This window comes from Nothobranchius furzeri, chromosome 7 (genome assembly GCF_043380555.1).
Source record: "Nothobranchius furzeri strain GRZ-AD chromosome 7, NfurGRZ-RIMD1, whole genome shotgun sequence".
Classification (NCBI taxonomy): domain Eukaryota; kingdom Metazoa; phylum Chordata; class Actinopteri; order Cyprinodontiformes; family Nothobranchiidae; genus Nothobranchius; species Nothobranchius furzeri.
Genome location: NC_091747.1, coordinates 52,155,966 through 52,171,141, shown reverse-complemented (window position 1 = coordinate 52,171,141; position 15,176 = coordinate 52,155,966). Strand labels below are relative to the sequence as shown.

Here is a 15,176-nt window from a genome sequence, read left to right as displayed (position 1 = left end):
GAAAGTCATGAAGAAACACAAGTTAAGGAACAAAAGGGGCTATTTTGTTGTGAGCGTGGGTGGTTCTCATCTTAGAGCAAACGTGACAAAATCCAGATTGTTTTTCCCGATAAAACAGAGCCATGTAGATATCATCGGGTTAATCTACTGAAGGAGGGCTTCAATAGAAAGTTATTCCCAAAATATTCAAACTGTAGTTTACTTCTGATTACACTCATTTTGTTTCCTTATATCATAAGAAGTGTCTTTATAATTGAAACCAAATTATTATTGATGGTTGCAGTTTGTTGGGAGAAGTAGAAAGGATCAGAATAAATTAGCACTTTTGACTTCCAACACAAAGTTCAACTTCACAGATAAAACCTTTTAAAATTATTTTTCATTATTATAATCGGTCCCTCTGAGCTTTTCATGCAGGCTGAACATGAAAATAGTCTCCTACACCTATCTCCTGCATTAGCTTCTGATAGAAAATGGTCGGTGAAATGCTAGGGTTTGAAAAGTCTGAAAGATCTATGTCACACTGTCACTTAACATTCATGGACTCACTCATCTTGACTCACGACAGGAAGGCTGTTGTCGGTTTAGCGTCCAGGATATGGCAGCGAAAGTCTCGACTGGCAGAAGCTAACTTTTAGCATTAGCAACTCCACCACACAGCAGATCTCTTTCAGGCTTGGGTCATTTGTGGAGATAAAACATCAACATTGCAAAGCAGACAGTCGTTGGTAGAGTCACACTGCCGTTAACCAATCAGAGGCGAGATGTCCAAATATCAGTAAATAAGACCCCATAAGATTCTGCCATGTTCTGCCACTTTCCACTTTCTTCTCCAGCTGACTCCAGCTCCAGAGCCCCCAGGGAACAACTTCCAAGGCATTCATTTCTACTGGAGACTACTGAGGATGAATAAAGTTGATCTCTAAATGTTGTTTTGTGCCCAGATCAGTTGATTCAATACACACACACACTAATCTAGCATTCGTTGTGAGGGCCGTTATTGACTTCCTTTCATATTAGTGACTGGATTGTGCCTAACCCTAACCAGTCTACACCTAACCCTAACCCTAACAGAAACCTAATTCACACCATACATCTAAAACTAACCAGTAGAGCTCTGTAACATTGAACCAAAGTGAGGACCAGCAAAATGTTATCAGTTTGCTGGTAAAAAAAAAAACAACTTCTTTTGGTCCTCACTTTGATGTGTAGACCGGTACACACACAAACACACAAAATATACCTTTGGGATACCAATGGTACTGACCATTTATTCCGTTCAAAATCCACCATACATTTATCCGTTGGACTGAATCTCAGCTGACCACAGCAGATGACCACTGATGGTGGTCCAGAGCTCCCAGTAAGCACACTGATGTTTGACCCTCTTTCTGGGTGGTCCCTACAGTGGCTTTGAAAGTCGTTGGTGTATGAAGATGCTGCAGGTCATTCTCCAGAAGAAAACTGAAATTAAATTGATCCGTTTCTTACATGACACATTCAAGAATTTATTTACATACATACAGAAAATAACCAGTAAGCATCCCTGTAAAAAAGAAATGAACAACGGGTGTCCCAGCAATGAATTTAAGAAACAAATAAAAAGTTTCACATTTCTGCCTATGCATGACATCTGCGATCGTACAGCTTCATCTCTAAAACTGACCTGGCTTCTCTTCATATTCAGCTGAAACACATAAAATGAAAATCCACAGAAAACATATGAACTTGCATACAATTTTGACAGAAAACAGGAGTTAGCATGCTAGAGATCCGCGGAACAACAGATGGCGGTCACCCCAGCGCCTCCCAGCTCTACCAAAAAAAGGAATATGCAAATGTCATAAGAAAAGCTAGCCATTACCCTTTACTGACAGGAAAATATTGTTTACGGTGCTATAAAGATTATATCAAGGCACCGCTGTGACTAAATCATACCGTGTCTTGATTCCCGCGCATATCTTCTGACCACATCCTCTTCTAATGAGAACAAAATGTGTTCAAGTAAGTGGGACATTAGTCTACATACCATGTTTTACAGAATGGAGTTTTAAGTGATTAGTCCTCTCACACATCCTTTCAATAATCAGCCGTGGTGAAATGAGATCTGAGTTTTCTGTTGACCACATCTCCAGGGACGATCTCAGAGAGCTGGCATGGCTGGGTGTATCTCACCACAAGACTCAGTAGGGTTTGAGTGTTGGAATCAGACCGTGTCCGTGATGTGTGTGTGTGTGCGTCTCTGGAGCTAACGTTGGCTGCTCAGACGACCACAGTTTAACAGATGGACGCCCAGGAAAACACACAGGAGCTCTAAAGTCATAGACATAACTGATTTCTTTGTCTGTCAGCACCTTGGTGGGAGAAGAGGAGAAAGAGTTTGAGGGATTGTTGATCCAATGACTCTGTGACCTTGTTTGGAGGCCGTCAGTTAAAATAAACTCCTTGGTGTTGTATTTTGTACAGCTGGAGGAGCCTGATTAGTCACATTTATGATAAAGTAACTTAACTTGGCCTGAGGATCAGGTCTCTGTTTTTTACAGATGATGTGGTCCTATTGGCTTTATTAGAACGTGATCTCCAGCTTTCCCTGGAACAGGTCACAGCCGAGTGTGAAGCAGCAGGGATGAGAATCAGCTCCTCTAGATCCGAGACCGTAGTCTTGAGTCGGAAAAGGGTAGAATGCCTTCTTCGGGTCAGGGATGAGGTCCTGCCTCAAGTGGAGGAGTTTAAGTATCTCTGGGTCTCGTTCACGAGTGGAAGATGGAGAGGGGGACTGATGGAATGGTGACTGATGGGATGTCTGGGCCTCTCTGCTTAGGCTGCTGCCCCGCCACCCGACCCCGGATAAGCAGAAGACAACGGATGTAAAATTCTGCATTTATGAGCAACAAAGCTAAATGTGGAAAGAGTACATTTACCAAAAATCCCCTGGAGAACTCTCCTGTCGTATAGAAGTTGACATTCTTGGTCAAAATTCAAAAGAACAGAGTCCATTAATCAACAACAGAACAACTGCATTAAATCATTTTAATAAATTAAACAACATTCCATATGTTCCCTCCACAACTCTTAACAGTGCATGTCAATAAACACCATTAAACGGATGTGCTGTCCCCACAATTCTAATATGAACTAGGCCTGCAGAAGGGTCAGTTAACAGCAAAAAGCATATTTTCTGGTCTCGCTGTGGAGTTTTAACATCATGCTACAGAGCAAACAAGATTTAAAGGCATATTCAATACTCTCAAGTAATATGTTCTCCCTTTATAATACAGTTACAGTACGTTGTGTATGAAATATTGGTGAAAAAAGTATACAATCCTATTTTTTTCCTTATTTGTTTGTTTTATAAAAATAATCGTCTTTGTACACGTATTGAAAATGTCCAGTGGTTTGCATAATAGTTTGATTGGATCAGTGTCTCTGGGCTCCGTCATTATAGGCCTGTGAAGAACGAAAGACAAAAACATCAGTGTCCTAGTAACAAAAATCAGACGTTAAACCACCAACAGGAATAATATCTGAGGCAATTACTACCAAACGCTCTCTTAACATTTTGAACACGTTAAAGAAAAATGCGAGGTGGAAAATGAGGCAGCCCCCGTGGAGGTTCCAATCACTATATTTCATAAGATGGGAGAGTTCTTGGATTGCAGTGAGCTTTGAGTTTGGTTGCCGTGGCGATGCTTTGGCTTCTGTGATAGCCAAGCAGCAGTAGTAACAGCATCAGCAGCCTCTCAGATCTGCCTCCAGACTGGCACACGCTCACTGGGAACTGTGGGCACCTCCGAAGCCACAAGAAGGAGATCCACAGACGACCTCAAACCAGACAGGCTTTCGCCTTCTCCTAAATGTTGATGCTGTAAGTTGACGCTGTCTGCTGTAAACTTGAAACCCAAGTGACTTAATGGAACTGGGATTCAGCGTTCCCGTCTCCACACATGAGCAGCCTCGTCCAATCACAGTTCAGAGACGTGGTGCCCTCCATTTAGCCTGTGACGGTAATCCACCAGGCCATAAATGAAGGCGGAGGCTTCTGCGGTGTTACTTTGGTAACATGTTATGGCTCCACAAATGAGGTCATGTAAAAACAATAAGGCCCACTCAGTTTTAAGCCTCTGCTTACCATAGCAGAGCTACTAACACTGATCTAATGTAAAGAAATTCTTACCTGAAAACACAGATCTCTTGTTGCCATCCCGCGAACCACCTGTGAAAAACAGAGTATAACACACAAGACTCTTAAAGGGGTGGCTCAGATATGTTTAAGCTAGTTCTTGTGGGAAAATTAGCAGTGGTTAGTATCTTACCTGCAGTAGATAAAAGCCTGAACGATCTAAGTTAGAAGACTCAGGGAAACGTTCTCATGGAGATGTCAAACAAATCAAACATCACTTTAGCATCTAATTATTTATTACATAGACATTTCACAGTTTCCCACTAAGATACATTCCATGAGCCATGCAGCTAAATATTCAACTTAAAAGTATTTCGGAGGAAAAAAGCTGCAAACGTTTGATTGTAGAAATATTACATTTTGAGGGTTTGATTTGTTTTAATGACTGAAATCAATCTGAGAAGCTGTTAGCTAGTTACATTAGCTCAGCTCTCCCACAGGGTATCTGCAGGTTTAAGGGAGCCAAATTTAAGACTTTTTAAGACCCTTTTTAAGGCCACTTTGACCAAATTTAAGCTGTTTTTAAAATAAAATTTAAGCTATAATTTCCAGTTATTTCCTGGAACTGGTGCTAGCCACGTCACGAACGTGGGATTAACCATCCAGTTACCATTAAACTTGCACTTCCCCATGGCACAAGTTCCCACTAGCTTAATCAGCTACTGCGCTTATTTAAAATGGTCCCCTTTCACAACCAACTGAATGTGTATGGTTCCGCTTATGCCAATATCATACTCAAAAACACTAGCTAGAAATTCACAAAATGTTATAGAAATAAAAGAATCTTGTTTATTGGGTCTTTGGTAATTTAAGACTTTTGGAAACTGTATTTAAGGATTATTTGTAATTTTTAAGAATTTTTAGGGCCTTAAATTTGGAAAATATAATTTAAGACTTTTTAAGACTTTTTAGGGACCCGCGGATACCCTGTCCCATAAGAATACATAAATGGTGCAAGTCTTATGGACCAACCAGGATCCACATGAATTAGGACCTGAAGTCTGACTTGGTTGTCCACTTTCAGGCTAAAAGTCAATAAAATGTTAACCTTGCTGTGGATTACCTTGGTATTATTGTACATTGAGTTGTTTTTTAACAACTGTTATTAAGTATAACTAGTACTCTGGTTTTTTACAGTAGTGAGCACTAACTACACTTATTACGGTAGTATGCCTCAAGTAATGGTAAATGTTAGCTCAGCGTTAGCCTCGAACCTGCTTCACCCGATATTAGCATAAAACAAAAAGATGAATGCGCTTCTTGGGGTACAAGAAATAACTTCTGGGTCGCTCCTGTTTACTGGCTTCAGTTCTTAAAAGAGCTTTTTGCCTGCCGGTGTTGAATTACAAATGCTGGTGCTGCAGCGTTAGCTCGGCAGAGACACGGCAACCTGACGGGCCCACAGAATACGTCCCTCTTTAGTAGTGATGGGATTTATGGCTCTTCCATGGGAGCCGTTCATTAGTTGGTTGTTTACCTCAAAGAGTCGTTCAAAAGACTGGCTTATTTGAACAAAGTGAAGCCAAGAGAGCTGGGGGAGCAGGGGCGGATTTAGGACTGAAGAAGATCCGGGGCTTAACACACGCGTGCGTACACGCGCACACACGTGACACACACTAGTCAACATCATATATATTTGTCTTGTACCACATAATTTTTAATCTGAAGCTGCATATTAAGCATATTCAGGGCAGAGTATTGTTCCTGTTAGTGTTTAGTGTGAGATGATAGTAAATATTCCCTTTCTTTCTCCAACAACTTTACCTGATAGTAAGCTAACTTTAGGCAAACCAGCAGCACAACAAATATTTTCAAATAAGACTCACAAACCTGAGTCAACACCAGTCTCATCAAAGCTGGGGTTCTGTCGCGGTACTTTTGGTCTAAAAAACGCCCTTATGTCCATCTTTACATTTGCGTTTCAGGCAGAGAGTGTAGAAGAAGCCGGCTGCTGACGGGATTCTTCAGTGGTGGAGGCTCAGGCAGGCTGTATACAAACTACTGCCAGCTGCTCCCTTTCTGCTGGACTTTGGTACTGCATGTTACTTCCACGTTTTAGATCTGGGGCTTTTCATAAAACATTCGGGGCTTGAGCCCAAGTAGCCGGGCCTAACGCCGCTCCTGGGGGGAGGGGGGGTAATAGGAGCAATGTGTTCCTGCGGTGTCCGTGAAGGCGCACGGGGTTGGTTAGGGTTCCTGCTACGTCCGTCACAGCGGTGGGTGGGTTTTGAGCGGGTCAGCGGATGCGCTTTACCGACTTCCGAGGAGGTTTGCTACGGGAAGTCAAGATGAACGGCTCTCTACAGGGACTCAGCTCTCATCATTCACTTAGAAAACCCGTTCAAAAGATTTGATTCGTTCGTGAACATCTCATCACTACTCTTTAGCTTTTTTGAAAGGAGAAAAACTGACAACCCTCCAGCTGGCTGGGAAGGAAATCTGGTTCTATGTAACATTCTTTCCAACATGATTGGAATAGTAGACTGTTTTGTGCTTATTTCACTGTAAAATCCCTACATATTGTGCCTTTAATGTTGCATATGTGTATGCTCTGCAGAAATCTAGTTGTCAATGATTTTCAATACTAAGGAAAAAAAAGGATAAATGGTATCAAAGATGGTTTCAAGTTTGTGCAGATTACTCCTGCATCAGAATAATGAGAAATCTGCATTTCTCTGATTCTTACCACATACATTATGACTTTGATTCAGAAAAAGTAAGATACCAACATTTAATCATTTAACCCCAAAACCCCAAAGGGAAAAAATAACTCTCCTTTAAAAAAAATAGTTATCACTGTAGAGAAGTTTCATTGTTTATCTTGTTCGGAGATATAAGAGAGGAAAGCTGACTCGCCTTTGCTAATCCCACAGCTTAGAAACCCATACTTTTGTACAAAAATAAGCAAGCATCAGCATGGCATCAATCATCACAGGCAGATTCTTTCTCAACACATTTCCTTTTGCTGAATTTAATCCAAAACAGTGCACCAAAAATATATACACTCAGAACATGTCTAGCAATGTAGTTTTTATTTTACTTTTTTGATAAATGGAACCGAAATGGTGCAAACCATCTGTGAAAACTGTAAATAACAAATACCACAAATATTCCGTTAACCAAAGACATTTCTTTTCAGTGCGTCCACCCGGTTGTGTCAAATTCAGGAGTGTGGTGTTAAGTATTAGCAGGGTTTAGACAGAGCAAGAGAGAACAAGAACAACTTTCATCTGCATAGAGGAATGTGTGGTTGACGCTTAGTGGAAGTTTATAGAATAACAGGAAATAGTTAAGGATTTTCCCCTATTATGTAGCTCTCAGCTCAGACACATCTGCTGTGATTCAGAGGTTTGACTGTACTAATGATGTGAACCCCATGCTCACGGACCTCGTTGGCAGCATTTATTCATAATATTCAATGTATTGCATTATGTTGATTTTCATTCATCTTTTTCTCAGCCCTTAAGTACTTCATTTAATAACAGCCAGCAAGATGTAATCACATCATGTCTTTATCCTTTAACACAATCGTGTGACCCGAAAACCAGAATCAGAGCCTCTAGCCATGGGTGTCGCTGCCACAAAGGCATAAAAACTGTCCTAGAAATCACTGAAATATCTGATTAAAGGGGGGAAATGCTCACATCTCACCCTGACTAATAACATCACAACACACAACCCAGATTCTAGCGATCAGTCCTGTGGGCCTTTTCTCATGCCAGAAAGTGCTTTGTCACGTCTAGTGGCTGCTGGGTCTCCTTTCTTGTCTCGCTCCACTCTCTGAGCCACGTCTAATTCAATATGTGCTTCATATCCTTTTCTCAGCATGCCATTAGCATTGCCAAGACTCAGGGCAGGCCCCTAGGGGCTATTAGGGAAACCTATCCATTTATTGTGCAAAATACACATTTGGCAAAACTACGACTCTCTAGAGGAACATGTCAGAGGGGTTATGTTTCCATGTGACAACCATCCGCAAGCTTGATCTTTGCTTTGATGGAGACTCTTGTGTCATAAGATCAGTGAAAGCTGACTTTCTGAATCCCGAGTGCAGTTAGTTTTCACTTTGAGTAACAGATGCTGATTGTTTACTGTAAAAACAGCATCAGTTGCATCAATTTGAGAACAATTCTTAATTTAAGCCTAAATCTATTTTTTGGGCCAATTCTAACAAAGATTGGGATACGTAGTGACAACTCAAACGAAAATGTGGAAAAGCTGGTCTGGCTGATTGCCAGGAAATATGACCATCAATAGAGCACACTGTTCCAAGACGAGGAGGTGTTGACAGCTAATGCTAAACGAGTATGGACACCGGTTCTGATATTTGATAGGGTTGTAATTCCTCCTTTAAGTACATCTGAGTTCAGAGAAAATAAGAAACAGATTCCACAGAATTTTCTGTTGACACAAAATAAATAAATAAAAATGTTCCACTGACTTTTGTCTTCAATATATTCATGTCAAATGTCTTTTAGCTTTCTATCGGTGGTCTAATAACGCATTTAGCTAACAATATTTGATTGATTATTGACTGATTAGTCTAAAACTTGATCATTTATCCTCTGCCATCAAGACAAACTTAAGGAATTTGGGTGTTATTTTTGACCAATCAATGTCTCTTGAAGGTCACTCAAAGACATCGGTCCGAAACTGTTTTTATCATTTAAGAAATATCTCCAAACTGCGAAGGTTGGTGTCAAAACATGAACTTGAAATGGTTCTCCATGCCTTTATCTCCTCCTGTCTAGATTACTGTAACACACTCTTCACATGTTTTAACAAAAAAGCACTTGGCTGCCTTCAGTTGGTCCAGAACTCTGCTGCGAGGCTCCTAACTGGAGCAAACCGAAGAGCTCACATCACTCCTGTTCTGATGTCTCTGCACTGGTTACCCGTTAACGTTAGAGTTCATTTTAGAATCCTGACTTTAACTTTCAATGCTCTACATGGTCAAGCTCCTCCCTATATTACTGAACTGTTAAAGCATTATGCTCCAACCCGAGCCCTCAGGTCCACACACCAGAACCTTCTAGAAGTTCCAAAGACCAGATGTAAAAGTCGAGGTGATCGCTCCTTCCAGACTGTAGCACCCCGACTCTAGAATGATCTTCCTTTATCCTTATGCAGCATTTACAGTCTGGGCACTTCTAAAAAACAGCTAAAGACCCTTTTATTTAAAGCTGCTTTTACCTAAACCTTTATTTTCTTATTTTTAACTCTGTTTTGAAATCGTTATGATTTTATGACTTTGTTTTATTTTGTTTTGATCTATGTGAAGCACTTTGTGATTCTATATCTGTGATAAGTGCTATATAAATAAAATTTACTTAATACTTACTTATATAGTTCAGTAAAAGTACCATTTAATCAAGTGTCAAGGAATTTCACGAGCCTACTTGTTCTTCAAATACTAATAAAATATAAAAACTGTTTATATGATTTTAATGGATCCATCTGTATTTGTAGAGGGGTTCTATTGAGTAGTTATGAGTAGTCAGAATCTTACCTGCAATAGACCAGTCAGAGCTTTTTGAGGTAAAAGGAGTTAAAGGAACAAGGAGAAATTCCTATGGAGGAGTTACTCTGGATGTGTCATCTGTCTGCTGTGTTTTGGCTTCGTTTCATCACAGGCCTGACAGAAATCATCTCGTCTTCCTTAAAGGTGTGGGACACTCCTTTAATCAATACATGTTCAGTGGTCTCTAGTAAGAAATAATGTTTTGGAAGTTCTCCTCCTTGAACCGTCACCTTATCGTGGTGGAGGAGTTTGAGTGCCCTAATGATCCTAGGAGCTATGTTGTCTGGGCCACTTAGTGCCCCTGGTAGGGTCTCCCATGACAAATTGGTCTTAGGTGAAGGGTGAGACAAAGAACGGTTCGAAGGATCTTTCATGGCGGTTAAAACGAAGAGTCGGAGTACCCGGCCCGGAGGGTTACCGGGGTCCCACCCTGGAGCCAGGCCTGGGGTTGGGGCCCGTGAGCGAGCGCCTGGTGGCCGGGCTTTCGCCCATGGGGCCCGGCCGGGCCCAGCCCGAACCGGATACATGGGCTCGTCCAACTGTGGACCCACCACCCGCAGGAGGAACATGAAGGGTCCGGTGCAATGCGAATCGGGTGGCAGACCAAGGCGGGAGCCTTGGCGGTCCAATCCCCGGACAAGAAAACTAGTTTTTGGGACATGGAACGTCACCTCGCTGGCGGGGAAGGAGCCGGAGCTTGTGGCAGAGGTTGAGCGGTACCGGCTAGATATAGTCGGACTCACCTCGACACATTGCATTGGCTCTGGAACCCGAGACCTGGAGAGGGGTTGGACACTCTACTTTGCTGGAGTTGCTCCGGGTGAGAGGCGGAGGGCTGGGGTTGGCTTTTTGTTAGCCCCGAGACTCTCTGCCTGTGTGTTGGGGTTTACCCCGGGGGACAAGAGGGTAGCTTCCTTGCGCCTTCGGGTCGGGGAACGGGTCCTGACTGTTGTTTGTGCTTATGGGCCAAATATCAGTTCAGAGTACCCACCCTTTTTGGAGTCCCTGGGACGAGTGCTAAATAGTGCTCCATCAGGGGACTCCATTGTCCTGCTGGGGGACTTCAATGCTCACGTGGGCAATGACAGCTTGACCTGGAGGGGTGTGATTGGGAGGAACGGCCCACCTAATCAGAACTCGAGCTGTGTTTTGTTATTGGACTTCTGTGCAAGCCGCAGTTTGGCCATAACGAACACCATGTTCGAACATAAGGATGCCCACCGGTACACTTGGTACCAGGGCAGCCTAGGTCACAGGTCGATGATAGATTTTGTAGTCGTATCATCTGACCTGCGGCCGTATGTTTTGGACACCCGAGTGAAGAGAGGGGCGGAGCTGTCAACTGATCACCACCTGGTGGTGAGTTGGATCAGATGGCAAGGGAACATGCCGCGTAGACCTGGCAGACCCAAACGCATAGTGAGGGTCTGCTGGGAACGCCTGGCAGAAGAACCTGTCAAGACGGTCTTCAACTCCCACCTCCGGCAGAGCTTTGACCACGTCCCGAGAGCAGTGGGGGACATTGAGTCCGAGTGGGCCTTGTTCCACTCTGCGATTGTCGAGGCGGCTGTTGCTAGCTGTGGTCGTAAGGTGGCCGGTGCCAGTCGTGGTGGAAACCCCCGTACCCGCTGGTGGACACCAGAGTTTCGGGGAGCCGTCAGGCTGAAGAAGGAGGCCTACAGGGCGTGGCTGGTCTGTGGGTCTCCGGAGGCAGCAGACAGGTACCGGATAGCCAAGCGGGGTGCAGCAGTGGCAGTTGCCGAGGCAAAACCTCGGGCGTGGGAGGAGTTTGGTGAGGCCATGGAGAAAGACTATCGATCGGCTCCAAAGAGGTTCTGGCAAACTGTCCGGCGCCTCAGGAGAGGAAGGCAGCAACTCGCTCACACTGTTTACAGTGGGGATGGGGAGCTGCTGACGCCAACTGAGGCTATAGTCGGATGGTGGAAGGAATACTTTGAGGAGCTCCTCAATCCCACCAATGCGCATTCCGAGGAGGAACCAGAGCTGGGAGGCCTGGGGATGGACTGTCCGATCTCGGGGGCAGAAGTTGCTGAGGTAGTCAAACAACTACACAGCGGCGGAGCCCCGGGGGCGGATGAGGTTCGTCCTGGGTATCTCAAGGCTATGGATGTTGTAGGGCTGTCATGGTTGACACGTCTCTACAACATTGCGTGGTCATCGGGGGAAGTTCCTAGGGAGTGGCAGACCGGGGTGGTGGTCCCCATCTTTAAGAAGGGTGACCTGAGGGTGTGTTCCAACTATAGGGGGATCACACTCCTCAGCCTCCCTGGAAAGGTCTACTCCAAGGTACTGGAGAGGAGGGTCCGATCGATAGTTGAATCTCAGATAGAGGAGGAGCAATGTGGTTTTCGTCCTGGCCGTGGAACTGTGGACCAGCTCTATACCCTTGCAAGGGTGATGGAGGGGGCATGGGAGTTTGCCCAACCAATCCACATGTGCTTTGTGGATTTGGAGAAGGCTTATGACCGTGTCCCCAGGGTCACCCTGTGGGGGACGCTCCAGGAGTATGGGGTGGGTGGCTTTCTGTTAAGGGCCATTCAGTCCCTTTACCAGAGGAGCGTGAGTTTGGTCCGCATAGCCGGTAGTAAGTCGGACCTGTTCCCAGTGAGGGTTGGACTCCGCCAGGGCTGCCCTTTGTCACCGGTTCTGTTCATCACTTTTATGGACAGAATTTCTAGACGTAGCCGTGGTGTGGAGTGTGTCGAGTTTGGTGGCAGGAGAATCTCGTCTCTGCTTTTTGCGGATGATGTGGTCCTCCTAGCTTCATCCAGCTCTGACCTTCAGCTCTTGCTGGGTAGGTTCACGGCCGAATGTGAAGCGGCTGGGATGAGGATCAGCACCTCCAAATCTGAGACCATGGTTCTCGACCGGAAAAGGGTGGCTTGCCACCTCCGGGTCGGGGGAGAGGTCCTACCTCAAGTGGAGGAGTTTAAGTATCTCGGGGTCTTGTTCATGAGTGAGGGTAGGAGGGATCGGGAGATCGACAGGCGGATTGGTTCGGCGTCTGCAGTGATATGGACGCTGAGCCGATCTGTCGTGGGGAAGAGGGAGCTGAGCCAGAAAGCCAGGCTCTCGATTTACCGGTCGATCTACGTCCCAATCCTCACCTATGGTCATGAGCTTTGGGTAATGACCGAAAGAATGAGATCACGGATACAAGCGGCCGAAATGAGTTTCCTCCGTAGGGTGGCCGGGCTCAGCCTTAGAGATAGGGTGAGGAGCTCGGACATTCGGGAGGGACTCGGAGTAGAACCGCTGCTCCTCCGGATCGAAAGGAGCCAGTTGAGGTGGTTTGGGCATCTGGTCAGGATGCCTCCTGGACGCCTCCCCGGGGAGGTGTTTCGGGCATGTCCTGCCGGCAGAAGGCCCCCGGGTCGACCCAGGACACGTTGGAGAGGTTACATCTCCAATCTGGTCCGGGAACGCCTTGGGGTCCTGCCGGAGGAGCTGGTGGACAAGGCCGGGGAGAGGACGGCCTGGAGCTCCCTGGTTGGGATGCTGCCCCCACGACCCGGACCCGGATAAGCGGAGGAAGACGAAGACGAAGACGAAGAAGTTTTGGAAGTTGTACTCAGTGGGGAAAGAAGTTCTCTGTTTCCAAGATGCTAAACCAACAACAACCTTCCCTGACGTGAGTCAAGATGGGTGAGTCCATGAATGTTAAGTGACAGTGTGACATTGATCTGTCAGGATTTTCAAATCCTAGAGTTTCACCGTGTATTTTCTATTAAATGCTAATGCAGGAGATAGGTGTAGGAGACTATTTTCATGTTCAGCCCGCATGGAAAACTCTGAGTGACCAATTACAGTCAAAATAAAATTAGAAAAATAGGTTTTCAGTGTCCCACACCTTTAAAAAAGCCAAACGAATCTCCCTTTTGTGATCACTTTTTTAAGTTTTTCCTATTCATGGACTGTGAGTCACTTTGGGTAAATACTTTTGTGTTTGTGTAAACTGCAAGAAAATGTTTGAGTTTGACCAGTTTCAGACAATACATATCCACTTTCAAACAGACTCTCTTCTACAAAAAAACCTATCTGAAAATGTTCCCAATTTATCAAATTGTCTGCTGCAGGTAAGACGCTTACTGCTCATAAATACTCCACACAACCCCAATAAAACAGTACACTCGAAACCTACTATAGAATTGTCTTTGTGTGTTTTGTTTTCCCCAGTATATCTGTGAATTTTGTACTTCAGGTTGTTGACAACGTTCCATTTAACGTGATCAGAGCTGCGAGCATAGCTGACCAAATATTAAGCCTCCTAAACTTGCCAGCTCCGTAGTGGATTTCAGTGAACTGAGAAGTACTTAGTTTCCCTGCAGTGAGGTTCTGATTATCGGCCCATTCAGCCAAATGCATTAATTTGATTTACAAACCAGAACATTCAATGATCTAATTCTGTCATGTTTGAAGTTGGAGTATTATGTTTATTGCATTGCGGCCAGACCATTTCTGTGAACAGATTTACAGTGTTCAATAACAATCAATCACGTATAAATCGAATAAATCCCATCAGAGATTTATCTTTCACATGATGCCAGGAAAGAAAATTTTACATGACAACTTTTCCCCATTTAAGAACCCCACAAGGATTCCACCCAACAGTGAAAGATGGAAATATTCTGCCCTTCTGTTCCAGCTGAAAACTTTATGATAAGCCATTTTCTTTAGCTACTTTAACTCAGTCATGATTTATTTGGCTAAGGTGACCTGGTGAAATGAATCTCACCAAAAACAAAAAAAAAGTTTCAGGAAGGTAACATCATTAACGGATCTGTGAGCTGTGGATTCACCCAAGAGAAGCTGAGGGAAGCTGTAAATAAAAGCTTAGAGCTGTAACGCCATCCCGGATCGGTCAAACTGAATAAAAATACGTGAATCAGCAGGAAGGTATATGACTCACTCTTATCCTGTTCAGGAGGTTCCAGGATGTCGCTGTCTGTGTCACTGGGGATGTGCCAAGGCTGTCTGATGGCCTGTAACTGCTGGTAAAACTCATCCTGAAATGAGAAAAGAACATGTCAGAAAGGTGATAAAAAGAAAACCGGTGGAAGTTAAGGCAAGAAAAGACACTTAACAGCTGAGTTATCAGTTTGTTTAAATAGTCTAACACAGAAGTCATCAACCATTGTGAAGCTGAGAGCTACTTTATGGGTACTGAGCCATATGCAGGGCTACCAGAGTTAAACTAAACTTCATGTGTAATGAACTGTTTTTTTTTCAAAGAATAGTGTAGTTTTAAAATCTATATTTAATGCATTTGTGATTTACCCCTTATATTACCTTTTAATTTTCTAACATTTCTGGTGTTCTAGCACAAAATATGCACTTAGGACATATAAGGGTTCAAAGATGGCAGAAATGTTTTTGTTTATTGTTGATTTGTGCGATAAGGAGAAAAGACCTCTGGGCACCAGGCTGGTGACCCCTGGTGTAGCAGATGACATA

At 44.1% G+C, this 15,176-nt stretch overlaps 1 protein-coding gene across 4 annotated transcripts in view; it reads right to left on the bottom strand.

Moving 5' to 3' along the window:
* Positions 1-408: 408 nt before the first annotated feature.
* The window catches only part of c7h8orf34 (chromosome 7 C8orf34 homolog), a 126,335-nt gene continuing 111,567 nt past the window's right edge, over positions 409-15,176 (bottom strand). For 2 of the 4 annotated variants that reach the window (XM_070553370.1, XM_054751159.2), the window contains exons 13-15: positions 14,632-14,728; positions 4,175-4,213; positions 410-3,447 (exon numbers count right to left, since the gene is read on the bottom strand). In XM_070553370.1, the coding sequence (XP_070409471.1) occupies positions 3,440-3,447; positions 4,175-4,213; positions 14,632-14,728 (144 nt within the window). In that variant the 3' untranslated portion in view covers positions 410-3,439. Of the gene's footprint in view, positions 3,448-4,174; positions 4,214-14,631; positions 14,729-15,176 lie in introns of all 4 variants that reach the window. The other 2 variants (XM_070553371.1, XM_015955248.3) reach the window with 2 other exon arrangements.